This window comes from Neofelis nebulosa, chromosome 1, assembly GCF_028018385.1.
Source record: "Neofelis nebulosa isolate mNeoNeb1 chromosome 1, mNeoNeb1.pri, whole genome shotgun sequence".
Lineage (NCBI taxonomy): Eukaryota > Metazoa > Chordata > Mammalia > Carnivora > Felidae > Neofelis > Neofelis nebulosa.
The window spans coordinates 29,102,883-29,120,002 of record NC_080782.1 but is presented as its reverse complement, the minus strand read 5'-3'; the positions used below and the strand labels follow the sequence as shown (position 1 = coordinate 29,120,002).

The 17,120-nt window shown below is 39.2% G+C and overlaps 1 protein-coding gene across 4 annotated transcripts in view; it reads left to right on the top strand.

Annotated features, from left to right (window-relative positions):
• Nucleotides 1-17,120, top strand: part of LOC131504713 (UDP-glucuronosyltransferase 3A1-like) — a 29,568-nt gene that overhangs the window by 10,291 nt on the left and 2,157 nt on the right. For all 4 annotated transcript variants that reach the window (XM_058717360.1, XM_058717353.1, XM_058717343.1 and 1 more), the window contains exons 3-6: nt 8,973-9,087; nt 11,416-11,947; nt 14,430-14,661; nt 16,214-16,433. In XM_058717360.1, coding sequence (XP_058573343.1) covers nt 8,973-9,087; nt 11,416-11,947; nt 14,430-14,661; nt 16,214-16,433 — 1,099 coding nt within the window. The remainder of the gene's footprint in view (nt 1-8,972; nt 9,088-11,415; nt 11,948-14,429; nt 14,662-16,213; nt 16,434-17,120) is intronic.

Sequence of the window (17,120 nt, the reverse complement as noted above, 5' to 3'; positions counted from 1 at the left end):
CAATCCATGAGGATGGAATGCTTTTACATTTTGTTGTGTCCTTTGCAATATCTTTTATAAGTCTTTATAGTTTTTAGAGTACAGATCTTTTACCTCTTTAGTTAGATTTATTCCCAGGTATCTTATTGTTTTTGGTGCAATTTTTAATGGGTTTGATTCCCTGATTTCTCTTTCTGCTGCTTCATTATTGGTGTATACAAATGCAACAGATTTCTGCAGGTTGATTTAATATCCTGCAACTTTGCAGAATTCATGTATTAGTTTTACAATTTTTTGGTAGAGTCTTTCAGGTTTTCTACATAGCGTATCATGTCATCTGCAAATAGTGAAAGTTTGACTTCTTCCTTTCTCTATTTGTATGCCCTTTATTTCTTTTTGTTGTCTGACTGCTGAGGCTAAGACTTCTAGTACTATGTTAAATAGTAATGGTGAAAGTGGGCGTCCTTGCCTTGTTCCTGACTATAAGGGAAAGGCTTTCATTTTCTCCCCAATGAGGATGATATTAGCTGTGGATCTTTCATATATGGCCTGTATGTTGAGGTATGTTCCATCTATCCCTACTTTGTTGAGGGTTTTTTTTTTTTATCAAGAATGAATGTTGTATTTTGTCAAATGCTTTTTCTGCATCTATTGAGAGGATCATATTGTGTATATTGCACCACGTCTGCAGTCCAAGAATAAATCCCAGTTAATCATGGTGAATAACTCTTTTAATGCACTGTTGAATTTGATTTGCAAGTATCTTGTTGAGAATTTTTGAATCCAGTTTCATCAGGGATTTTGGCCTATAATCCTCCTTCTTAGTAGAGTCTTTGGTTTTGGGATCAAGGTAATGCTGACTTCATAGAATGAGTTTGAAACCTTTCCTTCCATTATATTTTTTGGAACAATGTAAGGGGAATAGACATTAGCTCTTCCTTAAATGTCTGGTAGAATCCCCCTGGGAAGCCATGTGGCCCAGGACTCTTGTTTGTTGGAAGATTTTTGATTACTAATTCAATTCCTTTGCTTGTTATGGGCCTATTAAAATTTTCTATTTCTTTCTGTTTCAATTTCTGTAGTTTGTGCATTTCTAGGAATTGTCCATTTCTTCCAGATTGCCCAATTTGTTGGCATATAATTTTTATAGTATTCTCTTATAATTGTTTTATTATTGTTGTGTTGGTTGTGATCTCTTCTCTTTCATTCATGAATTTTATCTACTTGGATCATTTCTCTTTTCTTTTTGATAGGTCAGGCTACGGGTTTATCAATTTTGTTTATTCTTTCAAAGAATGAGCTCTTAGTTTCTATAATCCATTCTACTGTGGTTTTTTTGTTTGTTTGTTTTTGTTTGTCTCTATATCATTTAGTTCTGTTCTAATTTTTATTACGTCCCTTCTTCTGCTGGCTTTAGGCTTTATTTGCTGTTCCTTGTCTAGCTCCCTTAGGTGTAAGGTTAGGTTGTGTATTTGGGACCTTTCTTGCTTCTTGAGAGAGGCCTGAATTACAATATACTTTCCTCTTAGGACTGCCTTTGCTGCATCCCAAAGGGTTCGAACTGTCGTGTGTTCATTTTAATTTGCTTCCATGTATTTTTTAATTTCTTCTTTGGAACACCTGGGTGGCTCAGTTGGTTAAGTGTCTGACTTCAGCTCAGGTCATGATCTTGCAGTTCATGGGTTCGAGCCCTGCATCAGGCTCTGTGCTGATAACTCAGAGCCTGGAACCTGATTTGAATTTTGTGTCTGCCTCTCTGTGTCTGCCCCACCCTCCCCATATTCTGTCTCTCTCAACAATAAATAAACATTAGAAAAAGAAAAAAATAATTTCTTCTTTAATTTCCTGGTTAACCCATTCAGTTTTAGTAGGATGTTCTTTACCTTCCATGTATTTGGGGGCTTTCCAAATTGTTTCTTGTGGTTGACTTTAAGTTTCATAGCATTATGATCTGAAAATATGCATGGTATGCTCTTGATTTTTTGTACCTATTGAGGGCTGATTTGTGACCTAGTATATGATCTATTTTGGAGACTATTCCACGTGCACTCGAGAAGAATGTGTATTGTGCTGGTTTAGGATGAAATGTTCTGACTGTATCTGTTAATATATCTAAGAATTGTCCAGATATAAGTACATCCAGTCCAGTGTTTCATTCAAAGTCATTGTTTCCTCGTTGATTTTCTGATTTGATGGTCTGTTCATTGTTGTAAGTGTGGTGTTAAAGTCCCCTACTATTACTGTATTATTATCAATAAGTTTCTTTATGTTTGTTATTAATGTATTGAGTTATATATTTGGGTGCTTCCAGTTGGTGGTATAAATATTTACAATTATTAGATCTTCTTGAATGGCTAGACCCCTTAATTATGATACAATATCCTACATCATCTTTTGTTACAGTCTTTGTTTTAAAATAAAATTTGTCTGACACAAGTATGGCTACTCTGGCTTTCTTTTGACATCTGTTATCATAATAGATTGTCCTCTACCCCTTCATTTTCATCTGCAGGTGTCTTTAGCTCTAAAATGAGTCTGTCTTAGGCGCAGATAGATGGATCTTATTTTTTTATCCATTCTGATACCTCATGTCATTTTATTGGAGTACTTAGTCCTTTTACACACAAAGTAATTATTGAAAGATATGAATTTAGTGCCATTATTTACCGGTAGAGTTGGTGTTTCTGGCAATGTTATCTGGTCCTTTGTAGTCTTTATTGCTTTGGCCTTTTTTTTTCTCCACTCAAAAGAGTCCCCCTTAAAGTTTCTTGCAGGCCTGGGTTAGTTGGTCATGAACTCCTTTAGTTTTTGTTTGCCTGGAAAACTCTTTATTTCTCCTTCTTTTCTTAATGACAACTGTTATGGATAATGAATTTTTTGGCTGCACATTTTTCCCATTCAGCAAAGTGAATATTTCCTGCCCCTCCCTTCTGGCCTCCCTTTCAGTGGACAGGTCTGCTGCTAACCTTATGTGTCTATCCTTGTTGGTTAAGGACCTTTTGTCCCTAGTTGCTTTCAGAATTCTCTCTTTATCTTTGTATTTTGCAAGTTTCACTAGGATATGTCATGGTGTTGACCTGTTTTTGTTTATTTTGCGGGGAGTCTGTGTGCCTCTTGGACTTGAATACCTGTTTCCTTCCCCAGATTAGGGAAGTTCTCAGCTAAAATTTGTTCAAATAAACCTTCTCGCCCTCTTTCCTTCTCTTCTGGGAGTACTGTGGTATGGATATTATTTCATTATACAGAATCACTAAGATTCTTAAGTCTCCCCTTGCGATCTAATGGTTTTCCTTCCCTCTTTGTTTCAGCTTCATTATGTTCCATAGTTTTATGTTCTGTCACCTATTCTTTCCTCCATGTCTTCAATCCTCATTGTGACTGCATCCACTAGATTTTGCATCTCACTTATAGCATTTTTAAATTTCAGCCTGGCTAGTTTTTAAGTCTTTTATCTCTGAAGCAAGGGTTATTCTAGTGTCTTCTATGCTTTCTTCAAGCCCAACTTGTAATCTTATGACTGCTGTTCTCAATTCTTGATCAGATATATTGCTTATATCTGTTTTGAGCAAGTCCCAGGCTGTGATTTCTTCTTGACCTTTCTTTTGGGGAGGATTCCTCTGTGTTGTCATTTTGGCTAAGTTTCTGTGTTCTGCATGTTTTCAAAGCTTGTTATGTTTCCTGCACCTGAGAATAATGCTCTATTAAAAAGGGGTCATAGGGGCACCTGGGTGGCTTAGTCGGTTGAGCGTCCGACTTTGGCTCAGGTCATGATCTTACCATTCGTGAGTTCGAGCCCTGAGTCGTGCTCTGTGCTGACAGCTCGGAGCCTGGAGCCTGCTTCGGATTCTGTGTGTCTCCCTTTCTGCCTCTTCCCCGCTCATGCTCTGTCTCTCTCTGTCTCTCAAAGATGGATAAATGTTAAAAAAAAAAAACTTCAAAAAAGGGGGTTATACACTGTGAGTGTCTGGCACTTCAGGAAGTATCTCTAGTGTACACTGTGCACTCTGCTATTGAAATTTGGCTGCTCTTTCCCACTGGCCGGTCCTCTGCAGAGGTCCTCCTTGCTTGCAGTGGTGACTGTTTGGACCTTTTACTTGGTGTGCTTTGATTAGTTTGTTAATATGAGCCTGGAAAAATAGAAGGAAAAAAGCCTGATTCCAAAAAAAGAGAAAAGGAAAAGGAGTGAAAAAAGCCAAATGATCAAAAAACTATAAGCCTGATTCTAAAGAAAAAGAAAGAAAGGAAAAAAAAGTCTGATCCAAAAAGAAAAACAAACAAACAACAAACAACAACAACAACAAACAGAGAGAAAAAAGGAAATGAAAAAAAAGAAAACTAACAAACTAAGAAGAAACTGCAAGCCTGACTCCAAAACAAAGAAGGAAGAAAAAAAAAGTGAAAAAAGAAAAAAAAAAATTAAGCCTGGTCCTAGTATCACCAGAACTGCAGGTGTCATTTTGAAGCCCTTGATTTTCAGTACCCTTGGTGCACGTGAGGTGCTGCCTTTGCTGGTCTTCTGGTGGAGAGGCCCATTGTGTTGGTTCAGAGTCAGTTTGCCCCAGTAAATAAGCTTGTGCCTCATGCGGGGGGTTGGGAGGGGAATGGGAAGGAGGAATTTGTTGTAAGGGAGTCTTGCCTCCCCTAGGGTCTGACCTCAATACAGCTGTGTTTGAAGGACAAGGATAGCCCAGGATCTCCTTATGTCTATGCCATCTTAACTCCTCCTGTATTGTAACATTTGAACCGTTTATTAACTCCTTCTTTGGACATATTTCCCCATCTTGTTAATTTATTTACTACTTTAATAAAGAAATGAAATTACAAGCACTAAAAAGCAAAGATCTTCAATATTCGCATGTGCTGCTGCTCCAACCAATATCTGGCATTATAATTGGGTTACCAATACAGGCTGGAAAAATATTAAGAAGTATGATAGAATAAGTCCAGATTGTCTTGAACATACTATTGGTAGAACATACTATTGATAGAACATACAGCAGCAAGTATGTCTTGAACATACTATTGGTAGAAATGTGGATGTTAGAACCCTTTGGCAATCTATACAAACAACAAATCATTAAGTCTTGCACCTGAATATAATGTAATGTTATATGTGAATTGTATCTTATTAACAAAGGTAAAAACTCTGCTAATGAAGGTGAAGAAGGAAGAGAGGAGCATGGTAGAGAAAATCTACATTGTCTTAGACAATATGTAAATCACCATAAACACACTTCTGGTAAAAATATAGATGTTAAGGATGTCTTGCTTCTTATAATAAAATGTGAAAGGAAAGAGATAAATTGAAGGAAGAACTATTAAGCATAAAGGAATGAGGACTTCATGATTTTGGAAACTCTCACCCTATCCAGATTGCAAAAGATTCTAAAATTACGGGATTGAATGTGAGGAAAGAGAAAGTGTGGCCGGATAATCTCTTCCTATTTTCTCTAAATAGGTCATAATATTTAGTCTAACAAAGCTCTTTAAATATTAGGTGTGTGATTCAGTGGGTCTCTTCAGCCACATTGACTGACACCAATAGTGGAGATGGAATTATTTTTAAAGATCTGTGGAGGACCTCCTGTTCAGAGGAGTGAATTCCATGACATAACCAGAAGATCCAGAAGGTACTTGAGAATTTTATACCGGGATAAACACTGACAGTTTGGATTGAAAAGGACAGAGAAAGAGTTACTTGAAAGAAGCCCACTGAACTCCCCCAAATTAAGAAACATGCCCATAAACTATTCAGCTGAAAACTTGTGCTACCTTTCATGACGAACAAATGAAAACTCTTGAGTTTGAGGCAGTGAACCGAGAGGGCAAAACTTCTAGCTTACAGGGCTGAATTCTAATTCACGCAGATTATTTACAGTTTTTAAACTTAACATTGTCTTCCCAGTTAGATATCAACATTTCTTAGGTCCAGAGATTCATATTTTCCTGTCATTTTCTTCTATTTTGAATGATAATGTCTACAACTGGCATCGTAATATTCCTTGGGAGCAGATAAACTTGTTTCCTAATTTCATAGGTCCACAGATAGAGAAACTTTGCTTTTGGATGGATCATATCCAGACTGTCCCACCCACACTTGATTGAATTATTTGGATAATATAAGTTGAGACATTTGAGCTAATGATATTTAGATGAGATTTTGAACTATGAATTGATGATGTGAAGGATTGAGACTTGTTGGACTGTTGGGTGTGGTGAATGTAATTTTTATGTGATATTTACATGGGGGTTTGATGTCCAGAGAGCAGAACATGGTGGTAGAAGATGATGCCCCCACCCAAAGATATGCTCTACTCTTTTGAACCAGTGAATATGCTACCTTACATGGCAAGGAGACTTTGCAGATGTGATTGATATAAGGATTTTGAGATGGGGGGATTATCTTGGATTATCCATTTGGGCTCTATATTATTATAAGAGTCCCTCTAAAAAAAGAGGAGATGATAAGAGAGTAAGAGTAGGAAATGTGATGATAGAAGGGAAAGGCAGGTAATGGATGATGTCATTGCCAGTTGAAAGGAGGCCATGAGCCAAGGAATGAAGACAACCACTAAAAGATGGAAAAGACCAGAAAATGGATTGTCCTTTCGAGCCTCCCAAAGGAATTCCTGGCCTTCCCACACCATACTTTTGTCCTAGGGAGACCCATTTTGTACTTCTGATCTCCAGAACTATAAGATAATACATTTGTTTTGTTTTAAGCAACTAGGTTTATAGTAATTTATTACAGCAGCAAGTAGAGATTAATACTGCTATCCAAGTGGTCTAGCCAACTCCAGGAAGAATGGGAAGAGGTTGCCAAAGCCTTTATAATGAAGGCAAATATGGGGGTCACTAATGGCAGTGCCTGTTGTATTGCAATTTGGACAGATTCTAGATGTTTATGATATTTGCCTTACTCAAAATGGGCTGATTTTCAAAAACAAGCATAAATAGATTTAAGGAAAATGTATAAATCAGAAATCTATTGTCTCCAGATTGCACAAAGGCTTAAGAGATGTTGGATTTGTTGAGATATTGTACTGTTGTGAGTCATCGCTTTTTGTTTCATAGTGTCATCGATCAGGAGGCCTTAGCTTATCAAATAATTCCCAGGAAAGCTTATCAAATAATTCCCAGGAATTTAACTGAGATCCTAGGCCTTGAGACTTATGTGAGGTAATGGCCCCTCCCTTTATGTGAATTCCTTTGAGAATGTTTCTCAATCCTGATGAGTATGTCAAATGAATCTATTCAGGGCAGGATATAGTCAATATAATGTCCTACCTGTGCTCCTGGGGAAAGTTGGATGTGGTTAAGATCTTGCCAATAAAGATTGTGGCCAGGGGCACCTGGGTGGCTCTGTCGGTTAAGCGCTGACTTTGGCTCAAGTCATGATTTCACAGTTCCTGAGTTCAAGCCCAACATCTGGCTCTATGCTGACAGTTCAGAGCCTGGAGCCTGCTTCAGATTCTGTGTCTCCCTCTCTTGCTGCTCCTTCCGCACTCCTTCTCTGTCTGTGTGTCTCAAAAATAAATACGTTAAAAAAATTAAATTAAAAAATAAATTTAAAAAAAGATTGTGGCCAATGGTAGGACCATTGAAATACCCTATGGACAACTAGTTAAAGGTCTACTGTGTCCCTTCCAAGGTGAAGGCAAACTGACATTGAGAACCTGTTGACATAGATACTGAACAGAACATATTAGCCAAAAGTATGATTGCAAAATACAGTGAAACCTTGTATTGCGAGTAATTGTTCTGTAAGCATGCCACAAGAAAAGCAAACATTTCTAATAAAATGTGACTTGACAATGAGCAGTGTCTTGCAATATGAGTATTACGTGATGCAGAACATCACGTGATCACAACTGAGACAATGGTTCTTGACATTTGCTTTGATATACAAGTGCTTTGGATTACAAACATGTTTCCAGAACAAATTATGCGCGCAAACCAAAGTGTTACTTATTTGCCAGTACATACTTGGATAGCAGTAATTTCACTAAGATTGGGCTTGTTAGTTTTAGTGTGTAGGACTATGCACTAATGTATATCCCTGGTTTACACACAGTTTGTTTGAATGTTATGACTGATGAAAGCTCACATACATAAGAGAGTATGAAATTTTTATTTCTCAAATAGTAAGGCATGTTTTTTTGGAAGAGTAGGGCAGGCTCCTAAGCAAATCTGAAATATGGCTTTCTAGAGGCTGGAGGGATGACTAGTTTGAGTTTTTATTGTGAGTAGAGAGTTGGGATGTGTTGAGGGTTCCCCCTCATTGGCCTTCCTTGCATGGTTTGAAACTCCCACTAGGGTCAAGAGAGGGAACATGCTGACTCTCTTACTAGTTTGCCCAGGTGAAGAAGCATAAAAGAGGGCATGGGAGATAGGGCTTGAAAACTGTCAGCAGTCAAACATCAAAAGTGGACTCAGACTTTTTATTACACATGGGTATATGGGAGAAACCATGTTGGTAAGTAGAGGTACAGCGGTCTAGTATTTTATAGAAGCTTTTTAGTACTTTTTACTGAATCAAAAAACTATTTGGATTTATCACTCTAAATAATGAAAATGAGTTTTTCTAAAACAGAAGGAGCAGAGGCTCTGGAATCAAACAGACCTGTACTGAAATACAAAGACTGTGCTTCCTATGTGTGCAACCTTGACAAATTGTCTTAACTTCAATTCATTTTGTTTTCTGACCTGTAAAATAGGACAAATAGGTATTCCTTATGGAGGCTTTAAATGGAAGCTTCTATAACTTTAAATTGAAAAGCACTCCTCAATCAGTGTAAGATTCTCCATAGATGTTAATCATTTTATAAGATTAAATGAATGAGAATGCAACCAAACCATACAAAAATATATCAAAAGGCAAACATTCTATAAATATAGAATTATTTAAGCAAACAAATGATGATATTATCACGCTAATGTTAATCCATGGTTTGTGGCATATTTCACATTTTTAACCCATGGGTGTTTTCTAGATTTTAAAGAGAAGGAGATATCATACCAAGTTATCCCTTGGCTTCCACCTGAAGACTATAACAAAGGATTGAAGAATAATTTTGATTTTTTTATCGAAGAAGCTTTGGGTGGCAGGTAATTGTTATGTCTTTGAACCAAAGAGTCACTATTTTAGCAGTACAAATGAATGGATGGATGCCTGGATGCTTGGACTGTAGATGTAAGACAGGGATGGACAGATGGGTGGATGGATGAAGGAATAGACGATGAGTGGATGGTTAGGGAAACAAGTATTTACACCAATTCATCCAGTGCAGTCACTCGAGATTCTTCTTTGCTCTGTACTGTGCCTCTTCCATGAATGGATTTCTGTAGCAAGTAGAGGTTGATCTTTCTGGGACTTCCTTTCAACACCTCTCTTACAATCTTTGTTTATAACCTCCCCACCACAAAAGCACAGGTACCTCAACCTCTCACTGTTGTTAGGGAAATGAGAGCCACTTACTTTTTCTCCTTTTCTTCACACATATTCTAGTATTGGAGGGAAGAATTATGAACACTGGTTTTGTACTAGTTGAACATCTGGCTATGTAAAGTCCATTTATTTATTTATTTATTTATTTATTTATTTATTTTATTTTATTTTTGGCCATGTAAGGTCCTTTTAAAAATGCAGTGAACCTCGTGCAAAATAAGACATGAGTCCTTTGTTTCATCTGAATGGAAAGAAGCACATAACTGCTTAATCTTAGACATTAATGTGGAAAGACAAACATCCATTCCTAACTAATTATAGTGGCCTTGCCTTCTTTCTATCTGAAAATTCTACCTACTAGTGTAGGTCTTGCTTACATTTGACTTTTCTCATAAAGTCTTTTTTCCTCCCTCAATTGGGAGACCACAGTCCTTCCTGTCTAGAACTGATCTAATCTATTCATTTGGCACTTAGTCTATATTATCTTGTGCTGTTCGTTATATTAAGTATAGGCTTTGTCTCTTTTCCATTCATTTAATATTTTTGTAAACAGGCATGGGTAACCATGGATTCTTAAACATTTTTTTCTATTTATTAGCTTAATTTTAAGCATGCTTAATGAGCTATATGTGGAAATTTTTACAGCACTATTGTAAGTATCTACAATATCTGGTTATCATTCCTTTGCTATGTGAAATCTTAAAAAAATGCATAGCAGAGGAGGATTTTAGCCAGTCACTTCCATTGTGTAACTTGAAGTTAATTCTAAATGTCAGGAAGAGTTCTGTATGTTGCTAAAAAGTTCCCTACCTCTGGACCTTCTCCATGTGGGATGCACTGGTACAGTACGCTTAAAGGGATGCCAGGGTGTTGATTCTCTTGGTCCTGCATGTAGCCAGCAGGATGTCTTGAGCTCTTGCACCTGTTAACTCTGATACCTTAAAGTACAGATGGACATCATTATCTATTTCCCTGTAGATTATTCAAGCAGGAAGTAAACAATCATATTCTATATAGGCAGTTATCAGAAAGCATTTGAAGGAGATTAGCTCCTGGAATATTCCCATGGGCAAAGTATTAATTACATGTTTGTACTCGTTGTCATTATCTTCTCTGGACACCTCAACCTACACTGAAGTAGACAAGCCAATAATATGTTTATTATTAACCAGGCTTTCCTTTTCTTTTCTTTTCTTGCATTGCTTAAATTTTAGGCATAGAAATGTGGAATTCCCATTTTTGCTGTGTTTTGGGTTCTATATGATAAAATGATCCCTTGTGTGAGGTGATCTCTCACATTCAGATTATACAATGATTTTTAAAAATAGCCTATATGGTCAATATTTATGGAACTGTGTCATCAAGTGACTTCCACTGTTTGAGTAATCATCAGGTAAAAGAAAGTTTATGAGAATATTACAGAGTTTATCAAATAGAAAGAGATATGTGAAATTTGCATGGTCAGAGAAAGTTCCTAGACCAGAAGGTCCACCAATGGCAATTAGTTTTCAGATAACACAATTCAGTTGTGCCAAATGGATTTCAAGATATTGAAAGAGAACATGAGTGGGGGAAAGGCAGAGTGAGAGGAGGACAGAGGATCTGAAGCAAGCTCTGCAATGACAGCAGCAAGCCTGATGTGGGGCTGAAAATCAAGCACCCTGAGATCATGAATTGAGCCAGAGTCTGAGGCTCAACTACTGACCCACCCAGGCATCTCTATGTGTTTTTTAAATAAACTGGAACAGAGAGTGCTTGAGATTTAGATGAGGGAGAGAAGAGGAGGGGAGGAAGGGAACCCTCTCAAGAGCAGAACATCTGCTCAGAGTGCCTGAGATGATGGTACTAATGGGCAGTGGTGGAATAGGTGGGCTGCTGCTAGGTGTGGTCTTGCTTATCTGGGATGTTTTCTTTGTAGCCCAAGTTCTTTTATGTATTGTGGAATTAACACATTCAATGAATGTTTACCGTTTTTCTCTTTCTTATAGATACACATTTGGAAAATTCTTAAAATTTATGGAACAAGTAGGGCTTCAGTGCAGCCATTTTCTAAGGAGAAGTGATATCATGGATTCCTTAAAGAATGAGAACTTTGACCTAGTGATAGTTGAAAATTTTGACTACTGTCCTTTCCTGGTTGCTGAAAAGCTTGGAAAACCATTTGTGTCCATTCTCTCTTCCTCGTTTGGTGCTATAGATTTTGGACTACCAAACCCTCTGTCTTATGTGCCAGTATTGGATTCTTTGCTAACGGACCACATGGACTTCTGGGGCCGAGTGAAGAATTTTCTGATGTTCTTTGATTTCACCATGAAGCAAAGGCAAATCCAGTCTGCATATGACAATACCATCAAGGAACATTTCCCGGAAGGCTCTAGGCCAGTTTTGTCTCATCTTCTGAAGAAAGCAGAGCTGTGGTTTGTTAACTCTGACTTTGCCCTTGAATTTGCTAGGCCCCTGCTTCCCAACACTGTGTATGTTGGAGGCTTAATGGCCAGACCTGTAACACCAGTACCACAAGTAAGTGAAACTGTAGCTCTCCATGTGGGCTTCATGCAGAGGTCTTCAGCACAGAGTTGGTGACTTCCCTGCCAGTGGAATCCTGGGAAGGAAGTAGGGTGAGGCAAGTAAGGTGCCTAGGACATGCTTTTTAAGGGAGTACTCATTTTTAGCACCATGCAACGATAGTGTTAGGACTTGCACAACCCTGAGATTGAGGGCCTCCTTAAATGGTACACTGAGTGTCCTCTTTAGTCCTGGCCTTGGTAGGCTAAGCTCTTTATTTTAGTTTAATTTTACTATCTCTACATACAGCATGGGGCTTGAACTCAGCACCCTGAGGTCAAGAAGAGCATGCTCTTCCAAATGAGCCAGCCAGGCACCCTGGCATAAGCCTTTTAAGAAGTTGATATTTTCATGTGTGTTTTGCATGATCCTATGTATAGTATCTACGTGGCAAGAATCCATTAAATGGGAGAATTGTTAAAAGAGATGAGTTATTCTCAATGAAATGCACAACACTATGAGTATGTAACCAAGGTAGGACTGGGTGGTAAGAACTGCAGACATCATCTCCAGCATCCTCAGCCCATCTTCTGATTTGATTGATCTGGGGTTAGGCCTGGGCGTTGTAAATTGTGAAAACTGCTAAGTTGGTTTGAATCCATAAACTCAGACTACTGCAATAGAAGGTTTTTTTTAAATGCTTATTTATAAGAGAGAGAGAGAGAGAGTGAGAGAGAGAGAGAAAATGATCATGAGCAGGGTAGGGGGTGAGAGAGATGGAGACCAAGAATCCCAAGCAGGGTCTACACTGTGAGCACAAACCCCAAAGCGGGGCTCGAACTCAAGAACCATGAGATCATGACCTGAGCCAAAATCAAGAGTCAGACGCTTAAGCAACTGCACCACCTGGATGCTCTTCTGCCATAGAAGTTTTTATTTATTCTTTTTTTTTTTTTACTTATTTATTTTTCTGCAATAGAAGTTATTAAGTGGGAGGGAGCTGAGTTGGCTTCCTTTTGCCTATCAGCACTGTGTTGCCATTTTATGCAATTTATCTTATATAATAATATCTTGCCACCTGGAAGGAAGTATGATGATCTCCATTTTTATAACAGAGAAGACAGAAACTTAGGTGGTGTGTAAGTGACTTTCCCACTACCATTCACTGCAGAGCTGGGGAAAGCCCTGATGTGACCTGGGTCTTCCAGGTACCCAAGTGTCTATGCTTCCTCTACTGACCTTGTACTCAGTGAGCAGGGAGAGTTGGGGAATGATCCATGGACTAGATGGGCTTTGAGTTGGTGGTAGGGTTTTTTAGGGATGGAGCTAGGGAGGAAGGTGTTCCAGCTGGAGAGAACAAGTAGCTCAAAGTGTTAAAGTAAAAGTAAGATAGGCATGACTCTGGGTTCCCTTGGTGACTCTAGCTAGACTGGATCAGAATTCTCAGTTGTGTAAATATAGCCAGGCCAGATTGCAGGAGACTTTACTTGATAGGAGGGTGGGTCTTGGTTATAGGGTAGGGGGAGGGAGTTGTTAAGCAAGAGCATAATGGGAGTAAGGGTTATAGTGTCTGTGAGATAGCAGAAGCTTTTTTCAAAAATGTTTCTCTATATTTTCCAGTTTTTAGATAATGGACTTACGTGGCTTTTGTAATTAAAAAGAATGACAAAGCTGTTGTCAAAGTGGTCCTTTGAATGGTAAACCAGACAATGTTATGCTAGATGGAATCAATCCAGGAATGAGGATCTAGAAGCTGAGGAAAGGGGGCTGCAGAAGTCCAGAGTCAGAGTCTGAAGAAACACTTGAAGCAAGAGTTGACAAAACTGTGTTAAGCCCAGATTACATCATTAAGTCACAGCCTTCCTTAAGAATTGCCTGAGGACTTTAAAAAGCAAGCTGCCCAGTTCAGGTTTAGGTCTGGGCATTACCACTTTTTAAGTGTCTTCTTATGTAGATATAATTTGTAGTCATGTCGGTGAGCCACTGAGGTAAGAGATTAATTACAAAGATCCGTTAATAAGAATATCACAAAGTATCAGAGCAAAGCACTCTACATGGTGCATTGAGCCAGTGATCAGGAGCCTTCCTCCATTTCTTCCACTTCTTCTTATGCTACAGGCCTTCTCCCAGTTTCTGCAATCTAGCCTCAGACGTTGCAGCTCCCTCTGCTAGATGCTGACACCCCACTAGTGTTTGTTCTTACACTACCATTTTCCGGTGGCCTTAGGAAATCCTCAAGTGACCATGTCTCCTTTCACCTATGATGAGCAGTGGGTCTAGGATGGCCCTGACACAAAATCAAGCTTTTAAAGAAGAACGATATTCTGACACAATGGGGATGAGCATCATGCAGAGGGTGCTGAGCTGCCCCAGGGGCTATGAGCTCTAGGAATGGCAGGAAGGTGTGTTCAGTAAATGAATGGCTTTCATTTCATGGCTGTCTAGGTTTTCATGAACAACATTTTTCACGTCCTTTTCTTTTCTGAACTCTCTCCAGGAATTTGAGAATTTTATTGCTAAGTTTGGAGACTCTGGTTTTGTCCTTGTGGCCCTGGGCTCCATGGTGAGCACCTTTCAATCCCAAGAACTTCTCAGGGAGATGAACAGTGCCTTTGCTCATCTCTCTCAAGGAGTCATATGGAAGTATAAGCCATCTCACTGGCCCAAAGACGTCAAATTGGCAGCAAATGTGAAAATCGTGGACTGGCTTCCTCAGAATGACCTCCTGGGTAAGAACTGCCCAAGTCTGCTTCACCCGTCTCATTTACATATTTTTAGAGCATATCGGGCTCTGACCTCTAGTTGGGTAATCCCACTTGCTCTAGAAGGAGCTGCTGATACCTAAAGGTAAGTGTCCAAGAAGCAGGAATGGAATGGCCAGCTGGAGTTTTTGGGGAGTCAGGCCCTACTCCCAATGAGATCAGGTGCCCAAATAGCCATCTCTCCTTCATTCTTTCTATCCCAGGTGAGACATTGGTAGATATCAAGGTCACCTTGTCCTACTGCATTAGGTTTTACACAGGGTCACCCAAACACAATCCAAAAGAACCTACGGATTCTAGAGAACACATACCAGAGGGATGTTGCCCTTGTATTTAGTGGCTTCATGAGTACCTGTTCTTCCACGTGCACTTACATATATCATACCACCCTCCCCCACATCTTTCTTAGCTATTGAAGTGTGAGCAATTCATACCTTCATAACATTAATACCAATAGTGTCTTTAGGATGTGCCAAAATACCTGAGTGCCAAGATGAACAAGAAGTGCCAAGAAGTACCATAGCTGGTTATTTGGTCCATTTTGTCTCTGGTACCAGAGAGTTCCCTCACCTCCCCCCACCCCCACCTCCAGTAGTTTTTCTCTGTGCCCTGTGGTCTTTCTTTCAAACCCCTTACTTCCATAACCACTGACTGGATCAGAGGCTCATGACCAAGATAATGACTCAAAATACCCTGGAAAATTGAAGGAATAGATTCCCAGCTCAACTTCTCAAATTTAATTATTTAAGCCTAGAGCAAGGCACATGATCCTCTTTTCAAAGAAGAGATAAGGAAATTCTGATGTACATTCAAGTTGGGTGACATAAGCTGAGATAAACTTTTATTTTCAATAGTAATCTTATTTAGCTCTAAATAAGGTGGGCTAGAAATGCTAGAGATGGAAATACTCAAGTGTAGAATCTAGTCTCTGGTTTCAAGGGGCTACTCATGTGTTTGAGGAGACAATGCATACGGTGTCAATTTTACAATTGCCAAATAGATTATGATGTCAACGAATGTGTCAGGAATTCAGAGAAGAGGGAAATAAGTTGACAGGTGAGAAAAGAGCACTCAAGATCAAGAGAGAGACAGAGACAGAGTCACAATGAAAAAAACAGATGAGAGAAGCAAAGGGAGGCATTGAGCTGATAGAAAGATGTATGTATGTATGTATGGATGGATGGATGGATGGATGTATGGATGTATGGATGTATGTATGGATGGACGGACAGAAGGGGATATATGTCTTGCTTAGAATTATTGTCTAGAGAGTTTCCTGGGTTCTGAGTCTTAGGTGGGTTCTGTCCAGGGCAAAGAATTTCTGTACAAGGGCAAGGCTTGTATGTTAGTACATGCACTTGGATACATCGTAAGCAAAATATCTTCAAATGGCTCCAACAGACCTTGATATTCTCTTGGTATATTCTTCTGCCCTTCTTGCCTGCCCTGGTTTTCTCAAGCTTTTCATTCTGAAAATATTCATTCTGAAATATTGTGCTCTCTTTCTTATTTGAAACAGCTCACCCACGCATCCGTCTTTTTGTCACCCATGGTGGAATGAATAGCATCATGGAGGCCATCCAACATGGCGTGCCCATGGTGGGGATTCCCCTCTTCGGAGACCAGACAGAAAACCTGGTCCGAGTAGAAGCCAAAAAGTTTGGTGTCTCTATCCCATTAAAGCAGATAAAGGAAGAGACCTTGGCTGTGAAGATGAAACAAGTCATAGAAGACAAGAGGTATGGAACTCTCTGGGCTTGTGGTCACTTAGGCTGAATGAAGACATGAAACACAAAGAGCACCATGTGGCTCTTTTTGCAATAAAAGCTGAAACTTCCAAGACATGGAATAATATGTATGTGATGCTAACAGCTGACCTGTTTTCTCTGAAAGCAAGAGTAGAAAATTTAGGTTAGATGCTGAGAATAATTTGCACCTTAGGGTTTAAAGGACCCTGTCCTACTTACACAGGACCTCTGAGAGGTCTTATGTTTATGGACTGCTTATAGTAGAATTCCAAGTGAGGCAGGAGGTTGACTTTGTGTCCACCAGTATACTACACCGTTTCCTGTCTCAGGCCCTTTGTCAGTGCTGCCTCCTAAAACATCCTTCTCCTCTCCTGTCTTGAAGGACTGACTTCTTCATGGCAGTCAGGCTCATCTCCAATGTCCTCTCCTCAGAGAGGTGGTCTTTGTCTGACAGTCCTAAATGCACTCCTCTCTCACCCTCTTCAGTCATAATTCATTTTTCCTTAACAGTTCTCAGGATCAGTAACTACCCCATTTCTTTCTGTTTCAATTTATTTTGTGTCCTCCACACTAGAAAGTAAAGAGGAAACTCCTCTGTAGGGCCAAGTGTGTCTCTTGTTTTCTCCTGTGCTCCCAGGGCTTAGCACAGGGCCTGCCACAAAGTAAGTTGGGATGAAT